Source organism: Fusarium musae, chromosome 9 (genome assembly GCF_019915245.1).
Source record: "Fusarium musae strain F31 chromosome 9, whole genome shotgun sequence".
Classification (NCBI taxonomy): domain Eukaryota; kingdom Fungi; phylum Ascomycota; class Sordariomycetes; order Hypocreales; family Nectriaceae; genus Fusarium; species Fusarium musae.
In genome coordinates, this window is record NC_058395.1 from 423,630 (window position 1) to 448,309 (window position 24,680).

Genomic DNA, 24,680 nt, shown 5'->3' on the forward strand with positions numbered 1-24,680 from the left:
TATGGATGCAACCGTAGCTTCTGGGGAAGAGGGGAATTGCCTGGTGATCAATTGACAGTCTAGGATTGGATCTGGATGATCGACTGCAGCACGTATCAATTGATAAGCTCTATTCCGTAATTCTTTCTTTTAATTTGCTACTTTTAAGAAACGAAGTCGACGCGTGGACACGATAGACAAGTGAAAACCATGACAAGCCCATCGATTCACCGCCCTGAACCATTAAACGCAATCTCAAGAGCCATCAGCCAATTCATGCAGCAGCACCATGCTGAATCACAACACAACCCCTTATCGCGGAAGCTTCATGCCGGTGGCGACGCAGCAACACCAAATCTGTTGATGTCACCGATATCACCAGACCCCAAAAACCGCGGAATTGACAGACTAAACCGAGTAGTATTCTAGATGCGGATAGTCGAACTGACAGCTGAACCTTGATGAAGCCCAGCTGCCGTTTTCTGTCTCACTAAGAAGCGATAGCGTGCCACATACCGTCCGCTGGCCAGCTAGACTACCCGGAGGATCACCCCGTTCTGAGCGTTAGACCCGCCGTCTCTATTTGCGGGTAATGCCAGGCCGCCAGACCTGTCAAAGGCATTTCCTTTCCATGGAACTGGGATGGAGGGTTGCAATTGTGACGATAGAAAGGGGATAAATATATCCGGATGAAGCGGATGCATAAATGTGGTGATAATGGGTCGGTAAAGTGATATCTATCCAGTTGTTGATTCGTGGCTTGGGGCATATGAGACCACTTGTTTCTAGCCCGACACTATCGAAGCACTTGGAAGCATCTAGTGAAGAAAAAGGAATCAAGCTACAGTCTTCGAGAATGGAGCGGTTCGAATTAATAAATGATAGTTTCGGTGCAATTGTGGTACTAGGTAATTACCAGCGAAGTGCAGAGCCGAATCAGCCGAGATAAATGGCCGAGAAAGTTTTGAGGGGGGGCATCCACAACGCAACTCCACCGTATCTTGCTGCAGGGGCTAATTCTCTCTCCCAACCCAATGGAAGGTTCAAACTGTTACGTCGCCTTTATGTAACGACAAGATTTTTCTATGGCTGGCCCTACGAACACCACGTTTTCCCCAGACTTTCTTTTTGCAAAACGGTTTGTGAGTACGTAAAAAGGTTGATTTCCCCAGATTCTTTAAACGTGCGAGATGGAGAGAGTAAAAGTGGCTGAATTGATGCCGACGGGACTGGATCTTGAACTTGTGATTAGTGTGCTTCAATTCCCACGTGTCAGCACGACCTGGTGAACCAACAGCACTTGACATTATTGGCCCGGAGGAATTGGATCGTTATCAGGGGAAATTATAGCGCATGTTGTTGGCTGACTCAGATTGAAGACGCAATCAGTTATTTTATTTGCAGCTTATCAGACCATTCCTCCCTCTCTCCTTCGCTGGCTTCACGTGTTTTTTCACCCCTAGCGCCACAATCTTTTAGCAGTTTCTACAAGGGGAAAGTCGCCGTATGCCTGGCCCATAACGCCAAACCGAATTCCTTCAGCGCTGCCGATTTCGCAATCGCCAAGAATTGAATCAAAGCATTGCGCTCGGGCATAATTGATGCGATGCTTGAAGCACCGGTGTCGCAAGACATGATACGATTGCATTTGTCCGCGCTATCGGTAACAGTTTCATATGTGATCCTTTTAGGAGATTCTATTGGTTCGAGATCGAGCCAATTGCGCTTCTGGTCAACGACTCACCTATGATGGAGGCTTTTAGTGGCTGCATGCCCCTGGCGTCAAACTCCATTGACGTGCCTCAACCGCAGCCAAACCCCAACTGCGCCGCTTAGTCTGACCTCGAATTGTCTGGGCCCTTGATAAAGTTGACCAGGGGGCAGGCCATTCTTGCACCCCTTGCTGCAATCTTCAGTCGATTCATTAATGTCCCGCATTCCCCTCGTTTTTGCTTTTGCTTTTACTGTTCAAATGCCTTGATCGTCAAACTTTGTTGTCCCTGGTCCCATTCTATTGTTGTAAAGAAGGCTCCAAGGGCCATAGCCCGCCGACATGCCGCTCTACTCGGACGCCCCCGATGCGCGCCAGTTCTACGAGGATAAGCCGACGCTGCTTGTATCGTGGTGGATCACGGTCTTTTGTGTGGCGATCATCCTGACGCGAATGTCGGGTCGATACGTGCGAGTCGAGAAACTACTCAAGGAGGATAAGATCGCTGCCGGTGCGCTCATACCGTTGGTTCTAAGGGCTATCTGTGTTCATTTTGTTCTCAAGAATGGAACGAACAACGTCAACTTGGATGGGTTGAAGTTGAGTGATGCGGATATTGATAAGAGGATCGTGGGGAGTAAGATGGTCCTCGCCAGTAGAGTGTTCTACGCCTCCATGTAAGTTCTCATCACTGATAATGAGGATGAAGCTAATGATGTGTCAGTCTTTGGATCCTTAAACTCACGACGCTTGAGTTCTTTGAACGTCTTGCTGGTGCTACGAGACGAAGATCACATCGTATTATGATCCACGCCATGCGCGCAACGCTCGCCGCTACTTTCCTCGCTGTCGTTATAAGCGACCTCGCAGAATGTCAGCCCTTCCCTCACTACTGGCAGGTCACTCCCGACCCAGGCCCTCAATGCCGTCAGGGTTTCGTGCAGATGCTCACAATGGGAGCTTGCAACGCCTTCACCGACCTCGTCCTCATCGCCTTTCCCATCCCCATCATCCTCTCCACCCAAATCGCCACCAAGCGCAAGGTCCTCCTCATAATGCTCTTCAGCTTCGGCCTGCTCACCGTTGGTATAACACTCTACCGCATCCCCCGCATCATCGAAGCACACGGCTTGCAAGTCGTGCGCACGATGTGGGCATCGATTGAAATCCTCGCCGCCACAGCCGTAGGCAACATCGTCGCGTTAGGATCCTTCCTTCGTGACAGCGGTGTCAAGCGCAAGAAGTTCAAAGAGTCAAACAGCTACTCCGGCTACTCGAACTCGCGCTCCCAATCACAACCTACGAAACTCACACGCACGGCGCATAGCCAGTGGGAGGATGAGGATCATGTTCGTACGACGGAGGGGATATGGGCAAAGTCGCATGACACGAGCGACTCGATCTCTAAAGATGAGGATTTGAGAAAGTCGGGTGAGAGACCTGTTAGTCCGACGCAGAGCCACGATTCGCTTATTACAAGGGACGAGTTGACGGGCAAGATGGATCGTGATGATTTTGTGTATCGACAACCGCCGACGGCTGTTATTGCGGGGGGATCTAGACAGGTCCAGCGCGCGCAGCCGACGAGGGATAATTGAATGCGATAATTAATTATATTAGGACATGACAATAATTACGATTTACTTTGTTCATACCCGTTGATGATTACTTGATTGTCTCATGTAAGATCCAGTTTATCGTACGTAATAGCCCACCACGATGGCTTCAGGGACCAGGACCATCCCCGGACCCAGTGTGGATATTGCCAGATTCTCTCTTCCCCATGGGCAGCCAACACAAGGGACGACTTGACATGTCCAGTGAACGACCTTCCAGGTACAGAATGGCATGAGAGTTACAGAGTGAGGCAATAACCCAGACCCGGTAACAGTGCACGAACCAAGTGGGAATCTCGCTGATCCCACTCAAGTGAAACGTTGCGCTGCCTCCCCCTCCTCAGTCAATCATCTCTGCTTCAAATCATTCATCTTCTTTCACTCACTCTCCTCACTGCGCCGCATTTAATTCTCCTGATCTTCACAAGCCAGACTGCATTTTTGGCGTCTCTGTTAGTCCTCTTTTGGCACACCCGCTCCCCGTCATTGGTTCGACGCTGCACCCGAAGTAAACCGCGCATATCCCAAAAGTCCTTCTAGAAACCTTCCAGAACGCGCCCTTCTGAAGACTTTTCTTTCATGATCAGCATCCAACCCCCGTCGTAACGTCATCACCCCCGAACTTGCCATCTTTTCATCACCCCCGCAAACGATGAAAGATCCTCGCGATGCGCAGACAATGCAATCGTTTAATGTAGAAATGGGCTCCTCGTGGAGTATACGAGCTCACAAACCACGGTCTTCATGGCTTCATAGCTTCCGACGCGCAGAGCCTCTTCCAGGATATCATCCTAGCGATGCACCAGAGCGGTATTACGACTTGCGCGCAGCGAATGCCAAAACAGCGAATACAGCACTTGCGCGAGAATTAAAAGGTCGTCATCTTCAAATGATTGCTTTTGGTGGTGCGATTGGTAAGCTTCACTTTTTCAATGCTCGGCAAATCTCGGCTAATACGGTGTAGGAACTGGATTGTTCGTCGCGTCGGGTGCGTCGCTTTATAGAGGCGGACCAGCGAGTTTGTTGATTTCGTATTTGTTGCTCGGAGCGATGCAGTATTGTACGATGCAGTGTCTTGGGGAGTTGTGCGTCATGTTTCCCATCGCGGGCTCGTTTTCGGCGTTCTCGACGAGGTTCTTGGATCCGTCTTGGGGGTTTGCCATGGGTTGGAAGTAAGCTGACTGAAAACCTCTGGTTTACTTTTGCTAACGGCGTAGTTACTGCTTGCAATGGTTGTTCATTTTGCCGTTGGAAATCATCGCTGGGGCGTTTACGATAGGATACTGGAACCCGGATCTGACAAAGTCCATATTCGTGGCCATATTTCTCTCCGCTATTGTCATCATTAATCTTTTTGGTGTCAAGACGTATGGCGAGGCCGAGTTTATCTTTTCTCTCATCAAGATCACCGCAATCGTCGGCTTCATGTACGTCAATCCCCCTCTCATTCCTCCCATCACTAACGGCCTAGATTACTCGCCATCGTCATAAATGTCGGCGGGGAGCCCGAGAGCGGCTACATCGGCGGCATGTACTGGCGTAATCCAGGCCCCTTCAACAACGGCTTCAAGGGCTTCTGCAGCGTCCTCGTTACATCCGCATTCTCCTTCACAGGCACAGAACTCATCGGTCTCGCCGCTGCTGAGACAGCTAACCCGCGGAAATCATTACCGACAGCTATTAAACAGGTTTTCTGGCGTATCACGATATTCTACATTGTTGCGCTACTGCTAGTTGGGCTTTTGGTGCCATCTGACGATAAACGACTTGTCGGCGGTGATAATGTCGCTGATGCGACCGCGAGCCCGTTCGTTATTGCGATTGAGAAGGCTGGGACTTCTCTTCTTCCGAGTATAATGAATGCAATTATCTTGGTGGCGGTAATAAGTGTTGGGAATTCAGCGGTTTTTGGATCATCGAGAACGTTGGCTGCTTTGGCGGAACAATCGCATGCGCCGCAGATTTTTGCATACGTGGACCGACAAGGCCGTCCGCTCATGGCAATACTATTCGCATCATGCATCGGTCTCCTCGCATTTCTCGCAGATGTCAGTTTCCACGATTCCATCTTTAACTGGCTTCTCTCAATCAGTGCATTAAGCACGCTATTTACCTGGGGAAGTATTTGTTTATGTTATATCCGGTTTCGAAAAGCTTGGTATTACAACGCACATACGCTTGACCAACTACCCTTCAAGTCTCACGTCGGCGTCCCAGGGGCGTGGTTTGCTTTTGTTGGGTATATCCTCGTGTTGGCCTCTCAGATTTGGATTGCGGTCTCGCCCGTTAACGAGCCTGGTATTGACAGGAGCGCATCAGGACTGGCGCAGAATTTCTTCTTGAAGGTTTTGGCGATACCTATTATCTTTTTGTTTTATCTATCTCATAAAGTTTGGTATCGTACACAGATTGTACGTCTGCCTGATATGGATGTTGTGACAGGGCGGAGATACTTTCGCGTGCATGTTATGGCGGAGCAGGAGCGGGAGGAAAGACATGGCTGGCCCAGGTGGAAAAAGGTCTATCGGTTTCTCTGTTAACGTGTTTGCATTGGATGGCGTTTGTATAGCGACTGATAGATGATGTATCTTAGATAGAGGCGCGTTACATGATGATGATTGCATTGAAGCTCCTCTCTGATTTATGTCTTTACATGAAACTCGCTACATACAGGCCTTGATAAAATCCAGCCAACGCCATCCTCTATAACCTTATCCCATCTATTGTACGCCGATAATTTCTCCTCATGCGATCTAAAACCATGGGGCAGCCCCAAGAACAGGTTGATATCTGTCGGAACACTGAATCATGTTAGCCAAGTTCTCCCAAAGAATCCATAACATCAGTCACTCACCCAGCTTCTGCCAACATCTTCCCATAAAGAAGAGCTTCGTCTCGAAGAGGATCCAGGCCTACTACACCAAGAACAGTAGGAGGCATGCCTTTTACTTGTTCTGGCGACGCATTCCCCGGGTTGATCTTTAAATCATTAACATCCGGGTTCTCGATCTCCAGCAAATTTGTGAACCAGCGGAGTTCCTCAACAGTAAGCATCGGTGCTGCAACATTTGTCTTGTAAGATGAGATAGACTCGCTTTTCATCTTTCTCAGCTGAGGCTCATAGCAATCAAGGTGCGCCAGACATGGTATCATGAGAACTTGGCCTGCGATGGGAGGTCTTTTCTCTGTTGTACGATTGAGATGTTTTTGTAAGGCGAAAGACGCAGATAACCAAGCACCAGCCGATATTCCACCAATAATGACTTTGTCCGGGTCCCAGAACATCATATCCATGTTGTCATGAGCCCACTCAAAGGCATCTTCTGCATCATTCCATTGCGTGGGATATGTAAACTCCGGCGTATGTCTGTAATCAATGTTCAGAACAGCCACATTCGACTCGACGGCTATACGTGCACATATCGCATCCTCAGCATCCAGCGTGCCAAACATAAATCCACCGCCCTGCAAGTGTATATACAATGGGAGCAAGGCATTTTCCGGTGCATCGACTGGCCGATAACTCCGTGCTGGTATGATGCTCCCATCACGAGAAGGTATGGTGTGATTCTGTATCCGTAGTTGAGGCGCGAGTTTCATCATGGACTTTCTGGCGATAGCTTCTCGTTCTTGGTTCGCCAAACTTCTCATCTCGGAGATCGGTAATTCCGGTACAGGTGGCGGTAAGGATGCTTCGAGGGCAAGCCACTCGGGGCTTACCCCGTCGTAGCATGAAAAGTCACACATTCCAAGAGGCTTGAAGTATCAAGGTGAGCATTGGATGTGTGTAGAAATCTATATACTCAAGACGTTACTGGCCGGCTCTTTAGTATCCATTAACCGAGGCTATACACGGACTTTTGCTGCGCTAAGCCGGGAAAGGAAGCGATCGATAGCCACGGGAATAGAGGATGAATTCAGTTACATTACATGCGAACAGCACAAAGAAAATGCAAGGCTTAGATCGGCTTCAACGATGTACGAGACAGTCTGTAGATGAAAGCGAGCTAGGACTGTTTCTAGTAACGAATTCTTAGCAGTGTACCTTGGAGGAACCTGGGTATGAAAAGTACAAAAATTATGGACATTTATCATGCGGAATTCAAAGAGTTAAAGAAGTATAATAAAACTTAGTAATTCCAGAGACTGGACATTTTTAGTACGATAATGAGGGTTCCCAATTTTCTCACCACCCAAGAACTACCTGCGGATCAGGATGGGGTAGATCACTGTGTAATCCATTCCATCCCATTACACATCAAATGCAGCCGTCGGTAAGGGCAACAAGCGCTTCCCATTTGTGTTACTTTGGCTTGTTGAACTTTGCGTTAGGGCTAAAGCTTCTTTCAACTGTTTGGCCCTATGGCCTTACGACAGTTCCACGCCACTTCATTGATAGTTGAAGCTTATGACATCTCAACGAGACATATCAGGCCAACACATTGAGAAACCACAACTAACTTTAGGTTTCAGAAGGCAATATACGCATAGCCTTTATAAAGACAAGTCTCCCAATGTTCCACGTAGTTTCTTGTCAATTTTCCCAAATCATCATCCTACACTACACAAACCACTTCACGCATACGCAACAAACATGAAGACACTCTCTGATGATGAAGTCATATCAAAGCTCGCCTGTGGTGATGAGCTTGATCCCTGCGAGGTCATTGATGACATTATCCCCGCAAAGCCATCAAAGATTCATCCAGAGCGTTCTGTATCATGCTTCGGCCTGCTAGGCATTTTACCAGCAGAGCTACTCCTCATCACCGTTGACCTCCTTGACTTCCAGTCGCTATCACGCCTCTCGCGGACCTGCTTAAGAGCCAAGAGAGTCGTTGAAAACCGTGTACCGTATCAGCAGGTGATCAAACATGCGCCGAAAGTCCCAACAGCGCTGATACAAGCAAATCTCGCTGATCATTACCCGCCTTCATTGGTGTATCGCACCTTGCAGACCGATCGCTGTGTTTCTTGTACAGACTTCGGAGGATTCTTATACTTGCCCACTTGCGAAAAAGTCTGCTTCGAGTGTTTACACCGAAATATAGGACTATGGATGATAACAATACCCATGGCTAAAAGGTACTTCGGCTTGACATATAGTCTAGTTGAGACACTCCCTATCATGCGCATCATCCCAGGGACGTACTGCCTCCGTACCCGTGACAAGACGCACAAGAACCCTTTTCGCCTGGTCAGCGTGAAGGCGGTTAAGAGTTTGGCGATTGAAATTCATGGGTCTGCGGAAAGCTTGGTCGAGTTATTGCCCGAACGGACGACAGCAACGGAAAAGCTCTATCGCCTCTTCAAGCGCTACCACGAAGCGCCCGTGGAAGCACCAGGGTGCGACATGTCAAAACTTCCGGAGAACCCTCGTATCGGGAGCGATCCGCACGCGGGCGTGTCCAGCCTGCGTGTGCCGTACATCACAGCCACGGGAACGGACTGGGGGCAGCTTTGCAAGGGATGCGAGATCACGTATAAAGATTGGTATCATTCGCGTCTGCCTGCCATACTTTATAGACCATTTCCACCCATCCCAAACCTGATAAACGTGGGGTCAACGTCACATATGATGGCTTTGCCGACGAGATTGCGTTCGCGGGATGGGATGTTGGCTCATGCTGACCATTGCTATGGCGCACTGAAGATACTCAGGAACTTGAGCGACAGCGAGGCAGTCGAGGCTCTCGAGGCTCTCGAGGCTAATGATACATAAAAGTAGCTGGCGCACCTCGCCCTGATTCATCTGTCAACTCAGATGCTAGTTCCTCAATTTCAGCCTTCGCCTTCTTCTCATCATATTCCTCGGCATGCTCAAAATCGATCATTTTGACGTTCCCAGTGGATCTCTCGATAATCAAGTTATAGCGATTGGCGTCTCCATGGACAAACCCTAGCTTGTGCAATTTGCGCAAAGCCGCCTCGCATTTTGGCAGATCCGCCAGTGTCGCATGATGGCCCTCTATCTTTTCCAAAAGCAGCCCGATATTTCTTCCTCCCTCGAGGAGGTGCCCCAAGACTTCTGGGGTTACTCGAACCTCATCAGGGCATTGCAACCTAGTCAGCGCTTCGTACATCCTAGCCTCGTGCTCAACTTGTGCAACAAGCCACTGCAGAACGGCAATTTTGGATATAGCAGGCTTGCCCTCATATTCAACTTCTCTAACGCGCTGCTTGTGATACTTTATGCGCTTTAACGAAAGTACATCGATGTGTTGTGGATGCCAGGTGAATTCCACTTCGTCCAGCGGTTCGAAAGAAATATCCGGCTGAACGCTGCCGTCCAGGCCGAGAGAAAGTCTCATCTTGGTCCAGTCTCCATCCGGGAATGGGGGAAGTTTTGGCACGAGAAGATATGGTCTACAGAGCGTGTCTTCATCGAAAATGCGATTGGGGCTCGCATAGCCAGGAATCGTAACATAATGGACACGATTGCCAGCCCGAATGCGGTACTGGCCTTCATTTTCGTCTATTTCTTGGTTGAGGATTTCGATGTCCGACTTCGGCACAGAATTGACCTTTGTTGTGATGGGGTTCGACATTTTGGCAATTTTATCAGTGATAGTGTTGAAGGAAGAATGAATACATACTCACAAGAAGTCTTATGAGCATATCCGCGCCGCATAGCCCCGCCAATCATAACACTTGGCGGCAAATTATTAAAAACCAGCACGGAGCTGGGCGCTCAAGTCACCGCAGTATGACTCTTCCTGTCGCGCGCGCGTAGTCTTTTCATAGCAACTAACCACTAGCAGTCGTCTAAGTAATCTAGTAATCAAACGGAACCACGGCAGTCTGGCATGTTTAAATGTAAAAGTATATCGTACCATAGTTAGAGGTGGAGTGGCGGGAAGTGTCTGTCCGCTTATGTCATCCTCAAAATACATATCTCACCTCAATTCATCTCCCTTGTGAGCGGACCATCATCTTCCTTCAAGCCCACGGCCCATCACCATCCGTCCCGCCATCATGAAAACATCTCAACGTAGATCCCGGCGCGCATCTGCCGCTTGCGACTTTTGCCGAAGGCGAAAGGTGAGCAATGCATTCATTACGGTGCCCCATATTTGCTGACTTCTTTTAGTTAGGCTGCGATAACGCGAAGCCAAAGTGTGAAAATTGCCAGGGTCGGGCTATCGAGTGTACATATTCTCAGAGAATTGCTCAAGCTAGGTAAGATTGTTAAGATGTCATGCAGGGGTTGGTGCTAAATTGGATGAGTAGACCCTCCAATGCGCGCATACACAAATTGGAGGAGGAAAATGCTCGTTTGCGCGATCAATTGTGTTCAAGAAGTCCAGAGTTGAGCGGCTCGTATTCTGATGCTGATCAGGGAGGCATTCATTTGGCTGAAGCCACAAATCCCATTGAATCTATAATTACTCTGAACACCTTCAGCGATCAGACTCATCCAACAAAGGCGCAAGTTGTCTCTCCTTCTAACCATTTATCGACCGGGCAACCCGACAGTGCCGCTTTTCATGGCCCTTCCAGCGGAGCTACACCCGTAGAAACCGTTCGAGACCGGCCTCATATACCCAACTCCGACGAGTTTGTCAAGAACCAACTTTTGGCAGAGACAACTAGGCAACGTGAGTCCATACCACTTAACTCTGAAGCACAAGTGCTCATTCAAACCAGGCCAATTAGAAAAGGTCAACCTCAGAGCAGGAAAGTTTGACTTCCGCGGTGTCGACCCCAAAGTCGGCATGGATCTTCTTTCCAAGTTCTGGAACCGCCAACACTACATGGGCTCAATCGTGTATCGACCAGCCTTTATGCGCGACATGGCTTGCAAAGGTCCTTACTACTCCGACCTCCTCCTCATAGCCATGCTCTTCGCTGGCTCTATGCATACCGTTGACGCAGCCGCTCTCCGAAGCACCGGCAAGCTGAATTCTATTGGGCGTCCATATCGCATGAAATTCGAACAAGCCTTGCACGCTTCTGGCTCTCAAGTGTTATTCAAGAGTGAAATCACTACCATACAGGCGCTGCTGGTCGTTTCTGATGCACTGTTTTCCTGGTGTAATGAAAGGAGTCTCTCGTGGCATTATTTGGGTATCGCGATCAGTATGCTAATCGATCTTGGGTTGCACATCGATGGCCCAGCTCGAAGATGTTCAAAGAAAACCTCTGCTGAAGATACGGAGATTGAGCGTCGTGTCTTCTGGGCAACATTCAGTAAGCATTAAAACCTCCCGCAGAGTCAAATCAAGCTGATCTTTTTAGTTTCGGACAAGGTTCAGTCGATATACCAAGGTCGTCCAACTAGGTTACGAGAGCATGATAACCGTGTGCCAATCGCTTTTCGCGATGAATATGAAGAACTGGAGGATTTTCACACTCGAACCTATTCTGCGCAACCGTCTCAGTTGGATTGTCCGACCTATAGTGTCTCCACGTTTGAGCAGCTGTGCAAACTGAGCATCATCATGGATCGGACTCTATGTGCTCTTTATGCGGAGAGGAGCGCAACAAGGAATGCTGATCAAATATGGCACACGGCGCAGTCACTCAACATCGATCTGAAATCTTGGAAGGATGGACTACCGGAGTGTTTGAGGGTAGATCTGAACGACCCTACTTCCTCTAATATCCTTCCGCACAACCTATCACTGCTGTGAGTGTGTTGGTTCGTTTTCTTGTCTACATACTGACTCGAGCAGGGCACTATGCAACTCACTTACCATCTTGATCTATCGTCCTTTTCTTTCAGAAGGCCACCTTACATCTGTCTCTGAAACATCCGCACCCGAAGCCTTCTTCAAGTGTGTCACTGCAGCGATAGAGACCCATCAAATTCTACTACTGTACAGAAAGCATTTCTGTTTCAGGACAGCGCCCTATTTTATATCATACGCGACGTACGTCAGTGCAACCATCCACGTGCGTATGGCGGCACAGAAAACCCCAGGATCGCAAGCGCATTTATGTCTCAGAAACTGCTTGGAGATTTTATCCGAACAGCAGACGTGGTGTCACGCTCCAAAGCGAACGATGAAGATTCTTCTTGAGATTATGAACCGTTTGGGAGTTAATGTTGGAGAGTTTGTGACGATAGAACCGACAAGCTGTCAAGATGGTCACCTTGGAGAAGCTAATTCATCTGAACTATCTGAAATAAGCCCTGATATCATATATCAAGGGCCGGACTTCTCAGTGACGCAGCAGCCAACGCCCGACACGGCAATTGACTTCTCTAACCTGGAGGTTTCCGATTTCGACATCGATCAGATCATGCAAAGCTTTCTATTTGAAGCCCCTCCGATGGCATCAGGAGCCTTTGTACCAATGTCTCAGACTGGCTTCAACCATGATGGCACTGGAGATGAGGCACTCACAAGTCGGGATATGGTGTTTGATGACTTGTTTGGGTTCGACTCTAGTACATCTTAGGTCCCCAGTCTGTCTTACTGCCGTAGTATGGTTAGGCATCATACACTCTATCTCATTATCCAGTTCAATACACATCAATCGGGAGTAATCGGCTCCCAGAAGGGCCCGTATCTTCACCAAGTTCCATACGTCATGTCAGTCGGACCGTTTACAACAGAACATTCAACCAAAACCTGGAAATAAATGACCATAATCTCGAATAATGAATCCAAACAAATATCGAATGAGGCTCAAAAAGCTAGTGTGCTAGCGGCTCTTTTGCGGATTTTAGCCTCCGTCAAGGTTCACGACCGGCGGAAAGCCGATACAGCGGGCACTTGTCCGGTCCGAGATATCCGATCGAACCGCTTTAACTTACATCATTGCACTTGTAAGGCTGAACACTAGAATTTTCGGTGACATTACTATGGATCTACAGTGATGCAATTATCACGATAACCGAGGTCAGAACCATGTTAGAAAAGTATTTAATAACGGAGTCGGAAGTGCATTCAGTGATGTCTTACTCAACAGCCTACTGACAAACACTCCGACGAGCAACATCTCCCAATTATTATGGCTTCTCCAAGCGCTGACGTTCTCGGTTACGAGAAATCTATCTTTGACGCTGGTCTTCACTTTGCTCGTCCGGCGTTTACTTTCCAAACCTCGCAATGGGAGCCTTTGGCGAAGGAGACACTCTCGGCAACTTCTTGGGGCTATATCCACGGAAATTGCGGTAGTGGCTCAACGTACAAAAACAACTTGACTGCTTTCTCCCGCTGGTCCATCGTTCCGAATCGCCTCGTGCCAAGTCACAAAGATGAGAATGGCAATGAGCAGTTCTCTGATACTTCTACTACAGTTCTTGGCCAGAAGCTTCCCTTCCCACTGGCTATTGCACAAATTGGAGTTCAGAAGATCTTCAACCCTGAGGGTGAAGCCGCTACTGCCCGAGCCGCTGCATCTCTTGGAGTCCCGTACACGCTAAGCACAGCTTCAAGCACCAGTATTGAAGATGTTGCAGCAGCGAATGGAAAGGATGCACCTCGATGGTTTCAGCTCTATTGGCCAAGCCGCGAACACGACGACATCACTATCTCAATGCTCAACCGCGCCAAAGCATCCGGCTACACGGCTCTCTTCGTCACTCTTGACACATACGTCCTTGGCTGGCGTCCCAGCGATTTAGACAACGGCTACAACCCCTTCATCCACCCAGACCACATCGGGGTCGAGATTGGTCTGACAGATCCTGTTTTCCAAAAGAAGTTCAAGGAGAAACACGGCTATGATATCACCGATGCAGCGAGTGGAGTCTATCAGGCGGCTCAGGGCGGATCCGCAGGGGCTAGTCTCGGTGACGCGGCAAGAGAGTGGGCCAAGATCGTATTCCCAGGCCATTCCCATTCCTGGGAGGACGTTGAATTTCTCAAGAAGCACTGGGACGGGCCCATTGTTCTCAAGGGAATACAGAGTTTTCACGATGCCAAGAAGTGCGTTGAAGTCGGTGTTCAGGGAATTGTAGTGAGCAACCATGGTGGACGTCAACAAGATGGTGGAGCGAGCAGTCTGGGTATGCTGCCACGAATCGTTGATGCTGTTGGGGATAAGCTTGATATTTTCTTTGATAGTGGTATCAGATGCGGTGCTGATATCATGAAGGCTATTGCTCTGGGAGCGAAGTGTGTTCTTGTTGGAAGGCCTTATGCTTATGGTTTGGCGCTGGGTGGTGAGGATGGTGTGAGGCATGTTCTGAGAGCGCTGTGTGGTGATTTGACCATGAACATGCATTTGGCTGGACTGAGGGATATTGGTGAGGTAAATCGGGATATCTTGGTAAAGGAGAGTGATCTTGTGTAACGAAAGGTCACTAATAGTCGACAAGAAACTAAATATTGGTGGTAAACTTATTTACTCTAGATATGGCATAGAACGTTCATCTTTTACATGCTGAAACCCAATCTATCCCCTGCTATCTTGATCCAGCCGCTAGTCGATGGAAATGGATCACAGGATGGGTAATACGGGCTAATCTATCAAGATGATATGTTTGATTATTGAGCAACACTTATGAGATATGTGGAAATACAGTCTTTGATATCAAAGTAAAGGGATTCAGGACGATTTGTGCATAAAGGACAAAGGCCAGTAATTTTGATCCTGACACTGGCCTGTGAGCTCTTGCGTCACTGTAAATGTTTGTTTTCTGGTCTCTTGTTCTACTGTTGCTCTTTGGCATGCCTCTTCGATGCTTGACGTTGCCCAAAGACATTATTTCCGTCAGGAGACTTCAGTCCATGTTCGATGTCTTTTCCCACTTTGTCTTTGTTCCGTCCTTGGTTTTGTGAATGAACAGTGCTCACATTGTCAACTAATCATTGCGTCTCCTCTTGCACATGTTCAACTGTGCCAGTTGCAGGTTGTTCTGACAAAGAACATGTTCCTGCGGATTTATTGATATAAAGGACGGTTCAAACCCATACAACTGTTACAATTCAACAAGCTCCCCTGACATTCAGACCTGAAGCAACAACTCCAGACCTCTTTCAATTCATATCCACAACACTCTTAACACCATCTAACACAATGTCTCTTCATAGCCGAAACTCCAGTGGAAGCAGCCACGTTTCTCTTCTCCGTCTTCCTAGCCCCATTGCGCTAGATGAAGATCATACCTTCTCCAAATCATCTCTCTACCCCCTGGACCACACAGACTATGAACCATGTCGCAAGAGGATCATTAACACCAGCTTCGGTGCCCGTCAGATCATCCGTTTCATCAACCATCTTGAGACCCATGATCCTGCACAGCACGACGCCGCGGTGAAGAGACTTGTCGAGATTGGTGTCGATGTGGATGACCTGATTCGTCTCTCGAAGTGTCGTCCTGAAGTTCCATGGGAGGAGTCTTGGCCGTATAACTGGGAGAAGAAGCAGGGCCTGGTGCTAGGATATATGAAGAGGAACTTGCCTCGTTGGATTGCGATTATGAAGAAGAGTGAGGCTCGGAAGGCTGCTGAGGCTATGGGTGAAGCTTCTGAAGAATATGATTCAGATGATTACATCACTGCTGATGAGATGGATGAGACTGTAGTTACCCTCGGGAAAGACGCTCATCCAAAGGAAGAGGTGCAGGGTGGTGTGAATAGCGAAGAGGCGAAAGGGTCACCACCTAAGGACGATGACATCTATAGTGAGTCGCGTATTCCTAAAGGTTCTATTACTCTCAGGGAATTGATTGCGTCCTATCGCAAGGCCCATGCGGAGCAGAAACGAGCTGAACGGATGCAGAACACGAAGGAGGAGTTTGACGTCTGATGGGAGAGAAATGAGAAGTTTGTGATTTTCACTCACTTATTGTCTACGGTAAGTCTTTGAAATTTGGGTGTTGACTCCTTAGAACTTAAAATCAAACCTAGAGTACTTTCTCATTCAGATTATAATTAAATCGAGGAGTTCATGGTCTCTTTACCTTAATATTACGGTCTAGTATGAGATTTAAATGTCAATTTTGCACCACCTGAATGCCCTCAAACGCTCAAAACATGCTGCAGTAGAAACAGGTACTTTATGTATCTAAAGGAACCGAAGGATTAACTTCACTTGGAACTTTTGGAACGATCAGACATTTTGGGTGACTTCACAGCGTACTATTGTGACGATAGCGTGCTTTCGACAGATTGATCTGCATGCCGTCCGTTCCGGCGTGAGACTTGTCGAATTGCCTACCCAAAGTGTATGCGCAGCTATCACATGATTGATCTAATTGCTTCAGTATATAAGCTACGGAAATAGTGCTTACTTCTCGAATATTTGATCTCCATTCATACTCAAAACTGGAGTAAAGAAGTTCAAAGAAACACCTACATCCTTCCCCGCCACTTAAAGTCCATCACCATATAAGCAAGCTCACGGCCACTGGTTTTAATTTTTCTTTATACTGTCCGCTATATCGACAAAATGACTAGCAACCTCTCATCTCGAATTACACCGCGGCCTGGCGAGCTTCCAGACGCAAAGCGGGACGCTCTCAGGGCCTTCGAAGTTTTGAAAGAGGGCGGCGTCATAATCGCCCCAACGGATGTCGGATACGGTATGATGGCCGCAAGCGCCGAGGCGATCGAACGTATCTTCATCGCCAAGAAGCGAAAAGCAGGACATTCCATGGGCGTCATTGGAACATACGACCTTCTCAAGCGACTATACGATCTTCCAGATGAGAAATACACCATCGTCCGAACGTTCACAGAAGAATTAGGATTGACGGTTGCTTTCGTTGGAAAGATGAAAGAGTCAGCGCATGAGCTCATCCCGAATGTTGAGCGGGTTGTCAAGAACGGTACTTTAGGTTTCGCAATCGGCGAAGGTCCTTTCTCACGGGAACTTGCGCGGCTAAACGATGAGAATGGTTTGGTTATGGTAGGCAGCAGTGCCAACCTCACGGATCAAGGACAGAAGTTTCGAGTTGAAGACATTGAGTCTGAGATTATTGAAGCAGCTGATTTGGTTGTCAACTACGGTCGGCAGAAGTGGCATTTGTATGGGAGGGCTGGGACTATCTTGGACTTGAATAATGAACGTGTCTTGAGGATTGGGGCAAACTATGAGAATATAAGGGAGAAGTTGATTGATTTGTTCGGATGGAGTGCTCCAGAAGATCCGGACTACGATATGACCGGGAAGAAGACGATTGGCTTCTCAATCAAGGGAGATTCAGGCAGTTAAAACGTGAGCACAGAATAGTCAAGGAAAATGCGAGGTGGTTGCAAACTCATAAGTCTTATATATGTAACTGTAAATGGATGGTATATGTCCAGACTCCGTACTCCTTTTCCCCGTTCATGTTCGATACTGTACCGTGTTGTCAGCTGGTAACTCATGCGTGAAATACGTCGGCGACCCTCCCATTTCCCAAGGTCCATGCCTCGCAGCGTTATCATTCGGTGCTTCGACAGGAGCATATCCATATTTCGGTGCCTCTTCCACCGTAATCGTCGACGGTACAGCCTTATTGCCCCGCCGTCTTCTCCAGAGCATGAACCCAGCGCCAGCAATAATCAATGATCCAGCGACAGCACCTACCGCTACTCCGGCAGTTGCTCCCGTGGATAGCCCCGACGAAGGCTCGTTTGTAGACGAAGCAGTGGCCGCAGTCGTCTCACTTGCTTCGCTTGTCTTTGTCTTGGTGTTCGGTTTGTTCGTTCGCGTACCCGTCGGCGCTGAAGTTGTTGCAGACGAAGGATCCGTGATATTGAACGTATGGCTTGCAAAAAGAGCTCCTGTGTCACCAGTCTTGAAAAGCCAGAGACTGAAAGAGTTTCCGTCGGCGGGGTCGATGCCTTGATAAGATGCGATCCATATATATTCCTTCGATTTGCTGTTTGCTGGAACACGGTCAGGCCACAGTTCATCACTGACTTTTGACAAAATTACATTGCAGGTTGTATCTCTTCCCCGTGTCGGTTTGCCACATTGTCAGATCAGTAAACTCCGCATCCGTCTCCCAAGTGATCTTGATCTCCTCCCCCAGCTTATAGTGAGGATTGTTTATACTCGAGTCGCTTGGCGGTGGATTCGTGAATGCTGCGGCTACTATCTGATGAAAAGATAGGAATGCCAGTATGGCAAGTAATCGACGAGTCGCCATCTTTCACGTTATGTTGACGGAACTATTTGGTGCGGCAGAGAGGAGGGAGCGAAGGAAAGAGACACGCGACACAAGGGAATCTTACATCTTATAGCTTACTCGTTGATCCTTTCACTGGTGGGCGCAATGAATGCATTACAGGGATCAACATCCTGCACATGTCCTTAATTAAGAAGCGGGAATGAGCCTCGCCATTCATCTAGTCTCCGCTAGCAAGTGGCTTGGTGTGTCAGACAGATATTGGCCCCCGTTGTCAACAGGCACAGGCTGTGTAACGAGACTCATTGAATGAATGTTATATGAATTTGCGACGTGAGGGAATCTTGAGGATACGTTTCTTTCGGTAGCTACAGTAACAAACTCTCAAAGTATCCTTCACGCAGTCTCCGAAGTCGAGATCTTCATCGGTAAACAAAAGTCATAAACATGAACCATCCCTGCTAAGACGGCAGTGAGATGATCACTAAATGGCCCAGAGCAAATCAGAGGCCCGCTTCCTTCGGTGCCTCAGCCCCCCGGTTTCAAGACGCTAGGATCGACAACCCTATCACAGATGTTTCATCTCACTCAGCTCACATTACCAGGCTCTAGAAGTCTCGATGAAGACTCCAATGTTTGTCCTGCTGTAATTTCTTGACCTTCTGTAGACGGAGATATTCTGACATTTGAAAGCACTAGCAACGCTCAGGCAAGTGTCGACTCTCTCACTTCCCTTTCGTGACGTCTCGCACTCTTGTCTCACTTGTTATCACTAATGCATGAGAAGTTGGGGGATCTGACTTAGCGCTCGTGTGATTGGTTCTCGTCATCCCTGTTGCGATCCTTCTCGGTCCCGAGACTTGGGAACTCTGGTATTTGAGCAAGGACGCTGCGGTCTATTGTTGAATATGATAGGTGGCATTGCAACTTGGGCTCTTATCTATATCTTTAACGTGATAGAATGCTTCATGGTCTTATTCGAAGAAGTCTTTATCTACCCGGAGATGATTTAAGTTAGATGATTCTGGGTGTTCAGAGTCTCGAGCTGTTGAAACGATCGACTTCAGCTAGCCGTATCTGGCTAGATCCATCTGCATCGCCCGTCGAGAGTTATTTCCGGAACAACTCAGCCTCTCTCGGACTCTCATTATCGCTGCGCATCTTTGACTGATAGCGTCCTCTACCAAGGCACTACTATCTCTTTGTCTACATCCTCAATCTGCATTTCTTGTAAGTGACGGGGCTTTGCATCTCTAACCCAAAGCTTTAATGCTATACTCTATCGAGACTAGCCCTGTGTCTTAGTTGGATAACCTAAACACCAGACAATTCCTCGATGGAATGTTGACTCGGGTTTGCTTGCAATCTTTTTGTTGCTGTACGTTCTTGAGAAATTCGAAATCTGATTCATGGCATAGTTCTGAACACTACAGAGCTGTATGATATGAATGTTGAGCAGAGAACTCAAGTAGTCTAGCCGCAGTTACCGAAAGGTTTTGTGCCCATGTTTTTCAAATTTTCAACACAGCCATCGCAAAAGGCAGGCATGCTATAGCAAACAGCATGGCAAGCAATTAAGTATCTCAATAGGAACATGGCGAAGAAAACCACGGCCCAATTCCTCTGAACGTCTCTGTCTGACAGCCCTGCTCCCTTCTTCTGTATTTCTGGGAACCAGTTGAGCGGAAAAGGTGTAGTGTCCGAGAAATCGCGATCATTTAGAAATTCATAGGTCGCTTTATGTCTTCAGCAACTTAGGGACCGCCGATCGCAGCAGTATTAAGAACTGGGGCTGTTACATAAGACTCGAATCGGCCAAGTATGAATATCGAACTGCTCTTTTCATTCAACGATTTACCATCGAGGAGGGCTAAACCGACAAACATGGGGGCAAGTGACTCGTTAGCTCTCAATACGGGGGAACTCAACCAACCGCGAGCTGAATGACGCAGCCCGATCTCAGCGGAGGCATCGGAGTTCCTGCATAGAGTGTTTGACCCCTAGAACTTTGGATCGTTGGTAATTACATCGGTAATCTATGGGATAAGCACGGGAGACACGTCCGTTCCGAGTATCCGAAAAAGCCGGGACCATAAAGTTGACGGACCCTCTTGTTCTCCGATATCCGTCAACGAGGCACGTTACGTGGCGATTGACTCTGGACGGAGATAAGATACGAGGCGGTGACTGAATCAGACGCTTACAAGCATGCCCGTGACAGAGCAGAGCCAAAACAAAACAAATAGAATGGTGATATGAAGTACAGTATAATTCTTTGATCGAGCTGGATAGATGCACAAGATCATTATCCAAAGCCGGAGTCGCATCAACAACAATGATGTCAGTCCCAAGCTCCGATTGGCCCCGAGCTCATGCGTAAGCCCGCCTAAACTCCGCGGATTTGGTGGGGGGGCAGGTAGCTTAGCAGGCTTAGCTTACCTGCATAAGCACAAGCTACCTATGATGAGGTGGAACTGAATTTTTGATCTCAGCATTACGAGTGGTTTTTTTTCTCTCGCTCAACCTCAAAAGCCTCTCACTCCCTATCCTCAAGCTTCATTATTACAGACTATCTTCAATCTGCATGTTATCATCACAAAATCTGAAGCGGATGGTCCCGTCTCGTCTGTCAGCATCAGGGTAAACGCCACAAAGAGGGGCTTAAGATCCCTCATTCAGCCTAAGACGTCAGCATTCGAGGCTCAGCATCAATTCGCGCGTATATCACCAGAATACCCTTCCATCTCAACCTCACCTAGTCAATCAGACTCCAAAGATTCAACGAAATGAGTCGTTTAGCGGGTTGGTTCCGGTCTGGAACCGCGACGCCAGCTACTGAGGCCAACAGCGATGCTGGCTCAATCACCACCAAAGACACCATGGCCCGAGAAATGGAGGACATTGACGACGCAATGGCATCGTGCGGCCTCATCATGAACGACGATATCGACGGAGCTTGGGAGAAGCTTCAGACGGGAGACTCGTCCTTTCACCAGCTTGGTTTGGCAGTCACCATCTTCATGCGCTCCGTGCTGGGCTTTGAAAAAGCCGTCATGACCGAGACCACCACCAAGCTCGATGAATGTGAAGCAAAAGCTTGGGCGGATTACAAAAAGGCTCAGAAGCATGGCAAGGCTCGTGCGGGGAGTAAGTTGTATCCTCCCGGTACAGAATTCGAGCTCGTTCGTGCGGAGACGCAGCTCATGGGCGCTGTGGTTGGTGTTTTGCATGAGAGTCTCATTGATGCTATGAAGAGTTTTCTTAAGCTTCGCAAGGCTTTCATGACGCTTGATGCGATTATTGAGGCTGAGGCGAAGACGCTCAAGGATATGCCTCAGTCAACTTCAGAGGCATCGCTCTCCGCTAAGCCTGTTACGGAATTGAATAAGAGCATGGAGAAGCTTGATATTGACTCGGCTTCTGGCACACAGACTCCTGCGACTGGAGACTCTTCAAGCTCGTCGACCACCGAGGATGAGAAGATCGATGAAGGTGCACCGCTGCGTGAGGCTCGATCGAAGCCTACCGAGTCCGACTCTGTTCTTCTTGAAAACCCTCTGGACATCTTTGTTCACTCCGGGGCTAACATGTGTTTTGGTATGATTCTTCTCATGTTGACCCTGGTTCCTCCCGCTTTCACTCGTCTCCTTTCCGTTGTTGGCTTCCGTGGTGATCGTGAGCGTGGCGTTCGCATGCTCTGGCGCTCCACCGCTTACGCCAATGTCAACGGCGCCATCGCCGGTCTTGTCCTGCTGTCTTACTACAATGCTCTCCTGGGCGCAGTCGACATCCTCCCCGATGCAAAAGACTTCGACGAGGGTGCTGAGATTGTCGGGCCTCCACGAGAAAAATGCGAGAAACTTCTTGCATCGATGCGCTCTCGATACCCCGACTCGCGACTCTGGCTCATTGAAGAGGCGCGTCTGCACAGCAATGAGCGTGACGTCCCCAAAGCCGTTGAAGTCCTCACCACCGGCGGCGAGTCCAAGATGAAGCAGGTCACCGCCCTCAATAACTTTGAGCTCTCCCTCAATTCGATGGCCATCCAGGACTGGCCCCTTATGCGCGACTCCTTCCTGCGATGCCTCGAGCTTAACGACTGGAGTCACGCACTGTACTACTACATGGCAGGCATCGCATCCGTCGAACTCTACCGCGACGCCGTAGCCGCGGGAGACAAGGATGAGGCGCGCCGCCAAAAAGCTAAAGCGGAAGAATACCTGCGCAAGGCGCCAGGCGTAGCGGGTAAGAAGCGCTTCATGGCGCGCCAGCTGCCGTTCGAGGTGTTTGTCCAGCGCAAGATACAGAAGTGGGAGGACCGCGCTAAGAGCTTTGGCGTCGATCTCGCTGATGCGATTGGGCCCAGTCCCGCGTTGGAGATGAGTTACATGTGGAACACCATCAAGCGCATGGGACCCGCTGAACTGGACAAGGCAGTTGGGGACATGAGTTGGGACAGATGCACTGCTAAGACGGAGGTTGCGGATAAGATCAAGGCTGAGGTTGATGAGATGGGAGCCTGGGCGCTCATCAACGCCTCGTTGTTCCGCAATCAGAAGAAGTTTGCCGAGGCGAGAGAGTTATTGGAGACGCATGTCTTTAAGTTTGACCGGTAAGTTCAAGAGTCACATGTCAATCGTATCACGTCTAACCAGGTCAGTTTCGCATTTAAGGGTCCGACAAAGGATGACTACGTCCTCGCGGCAGCAGTGTACGAAAAAGGCGCCATCGCATGGTCAGAGTGTTGCAATCCTCCCGAAGGCACACCGGATGGGATTGCAGCGTATAGAAGAGAAAAATACGACGAGTGTGTGAAGCAAATGGATGTCGCCAAGGTATGGGAGACCTTTGTGCTGGACACTAGAATTGGCATGAGAGTGCAGAGCGGCATTGAGACGCTGAGCTGGTTCGCGAAGAAGATGGGATATAAATAGATGGAACAAGCAATGGGATGGATGGGAGTTTGTACACTTATTAGATGGCAGCACGTTATTTGCTGGGAAACGACTTTGATGTCAATCGAAAATGGACCTCATTCAATTGCCGCGTTTTGCTCTCAATCGCGAACTCCTCCTCTTACCGCCATCATCTCCATTCGTCAATTTGTCAATCCCTCCCTGGAGAGCACTCACACCGCTATCCAACTTATCCGCCGACCTCTCCTTGACGTTATGTTTCTCCGCCTCAGCCCTCACATCGTCGAGAACATCCCTCCCTTTTCCCGTATCACTCGCCCAGTCCAAAACTCCCCAGGCGCCGAAATTGCAATCGCCTCCACTCGCGTAATGAATTGCTCTGCGACGCGTCATTCCACCCATGATAATGCCAGGCACGACACTGTACCCTGACGTGGTGATTGTCTCTTCGACCGTGCAGAGCGCAAGGAAGAGGAAGTACGTTACCATGTGAGGGCGCAGGGCGATGGCGGGCAGGTACATTGGGAAGAAGTGATGGAGAAGAAAAGCGATGGGGTGATCTGCAAATACGAGAAGACTGTACGGCGCTGCTGATCGCGCGTGACTGAAGCGTCTGTGAAGCTTGCCAATTGCGCCACTGGAGTGAAGAAGATTGCGATGAATGTAATAAGTCAACACCTCACGCCCCGTCATCATAAGCACAATATGCTTGGCCAACTGCCACGGCAAAGGCAGCAACGCCGTCGGATTAAAGTCATTCTCACCGACGAGATACACAAACGCCAGATGCGACGCGCCCTCCAGCAACGTCACGCACAAGAGGTTCACCAGCACGAGGCCCAGCTGTCGCGTAAGCAAGCGCGCATCCCGCGGGGCAAGCGAAGCACGGCCGCCAAATTTGATCGACTCTGCGATACTTGGCACGCCTGTGTCAAATAGCAACGATACAAGCGACGGGAAGAGAAATAGGATTATGCGCGTGGCGAGGGAGCCGATGAGGCGCACGCGGAAGGGCGTGTGTGTTAGGACGAAGGTTGTCCACTGGACGTAGAAGAAGAAGATGTTGAAGGATGTGGACCATGATGCTGAGGCGGGGGAGATGAGGTAGGATATTATTGGGAGGGAGAGAAGAACGTCCATCGTTTGTTAGTGAGGGAGGGAGTGATGGGTATTAGGTTGTGGCGCAGATATACTGTAGAGTTTTAGATTGGAAATGCCACGAGACTTGTTGCTTAATTTTTGGAGGGTTTATTTTTATTTTAGTGAACGGGTGAGGATTGTTTCATTGGCATGACGTCGCGGTCCTTTTTATCCTGGAAACTGGGGAGATTTGGGACGATGATCTGGGGCTGGGGAATGACGTCGTGTGGCTAATGTGTAGTCAGCCACAAATCTGATTGATGGAGTTTTGATGCAGACAATGAAGACAACAGCCTAAAAGGTAC

At 48.8% G+C, this 24,680-nt stretch overlaps 9 protein-coding genes across 9 annotated transcripts; 7 read left to right on the top strand and 2 right to left on the bottom strand.

Annotated features, from left to right (window-relative positions):
- Positions 1-2,032: 2,032 nt before the first annotated feature.
- Positions 2,033-3,288, top strand: J7337_011397 (uncharacterized protein; the record flags this gene model as incomplete). The annotated part of the gene is made up of 2 exons (XM_044828946.1): positions 2,033-2,367; positions 2,415-3,288. The coding sequence occupies 2 exons, from the start codon at positions 2,033-2,035 to the stop codon at positions 3,286-3,288; spliced, it is 1,209 nt and encodes a 402-aa protein (XP_044675621.1).
- Positions 3,289-4,467: 1,179 nt separating this feature from the next.
- J7337_011398 (uncharacterized protein) lies at positions 4,468-5,380 on the top strand (the record flags this gene model as incomplete). Its single annotated transcript, XM_044828947.1, has 4 exons — positions 4,468-4,478; positions 4,524-4,733; positions 4,778-5,113; positions 5,353-5,380. The coding sequence occupies 4 exons, from the start codon at positions 4,468-4,470 to the stop codon at positions 5,378-5,380; spliced, it is 585 nt and encodes a 194-aa protein (XP_044675622.1).
- A 776-nt stretch (positions 5,381-6,156) lies between these two features.
- On the bottom strand, positions 6,157-6,957 carry J7337_011399 (uncharacterized protein; the record flags this gene model as incomplete). The annotated part of the gene is made up of 1 exon (XM_044828948.1): positions 6,157-6,957. One exon carries the CDS (start codon positions 6,955-6,957, stop codon positions 6,157-6,159), a length of 801 nt encoding a protein of 266 aa, XP_044675623.1.
- Positions 6,958-9,014: 2,057 nt separating this feature from the next.
- On the bottom strand, positions 9,015-9,854 carry J7337_011400 (uncharacterized protein; the record flags this gene model as incomplete). The annotated part of the gene is made up of 1 exon (XM_044828949.1): positions 9,015-9,854. One exon carries the CDS (start codon positions 9,852-9,854, stop codon positions 9,015-9,017), a length of 840 nt encoding a protein of 279 aa, XP_044675624.1.
- Positions 9,855-10,504: 650 nt separating this feature from the next.
- J7337_011401 (uncharacterized protein) lies at positions 10,505-11,939 on the top strand (the record flags this gene model as incomplete). Its single annotated transcript, XM_044828950.1, has 3 exons — positions 10,505-10,904; positions 10,954-11,496; positions 11,545-11,939. The coding sequence occupies 3 exons, from the start codon at positions 10,505-10,507 to the stop codon at positions 11,937-11,939; spliced, it is 1,338 nt and encodes a 445-aa protein (XP_044675625.1).
- A 1,327-nt stretch (positions 11,940-13,266) lies between these two features.
- On the top strand, positions 13,267-14,553 carry J7337_011402 (uncharacterized protein; the record flags this gene model as incomplete). Its single annotated transcript, XM_044828951.1, has 1 exon — positions 13,267-14,553. One exon carries the CDS (start codon positions 13,267-13,269, stop codon positions 14,551-14,553), a length of 1,287 nt encoding a protein of 428 aa, XP_044675626.1.
- Positions 14,554-15,279: 726 nt separating this feature from the next.
- J7337_011403 (uncharacterized protein) lies at positions 15,280-16,011 on the top strand (the record flags this gene model as incomplete). The annotated part of the gene is made up of 1 exon (XM_044828952.1): positions 15,280-16,011. The coding sequence occupies one exon, from the start codon at positions 15,280-15,282 to the stop codon at positions 16,009-16,011; it is 732 nt and encodes a 243-aa protein (XP_044675627.1).
- A 642-nt stretch (positions 16,012-16,653) lies between these two features.
- Positions 16,654-17,418, top strand: J7337_011404 (uncharacterized protein; the record flags this gene model as incomplete). Its single annotated transcript, XM_044828953.1, has 1 exon — positions 16,654-17,418. The coding sequence occupies one exon, from the start codon at positions 16,654-16,656 to the stop codon at positions 17,416-17,418; it is 765 nt and encodes a 254-aa protein (XP_044675628.1).
- A 3,687-nt stretch (positions 17,419-21,105) lies between these two features.
- On the top strand, positions 21,106-23,253 carry J7337_011405 (uncharacterized protein; the record flags this gene model as incomplete). The annotated part of the gene is made up of 2 exons (XM_044828954.1): positions 21,106-22,931; positions 22,980-23,253. The coding sequence occupies 2 exons, from the start codon at positions 21,106-21,108 to the stop codon at positions 23,251-23,253; spliced, it is 2,100 nt and encodes a 699-aa protein (XP_044675629.1).
- Positions 23,254-24,680: the final 1,427 nt, after the last annotated feature.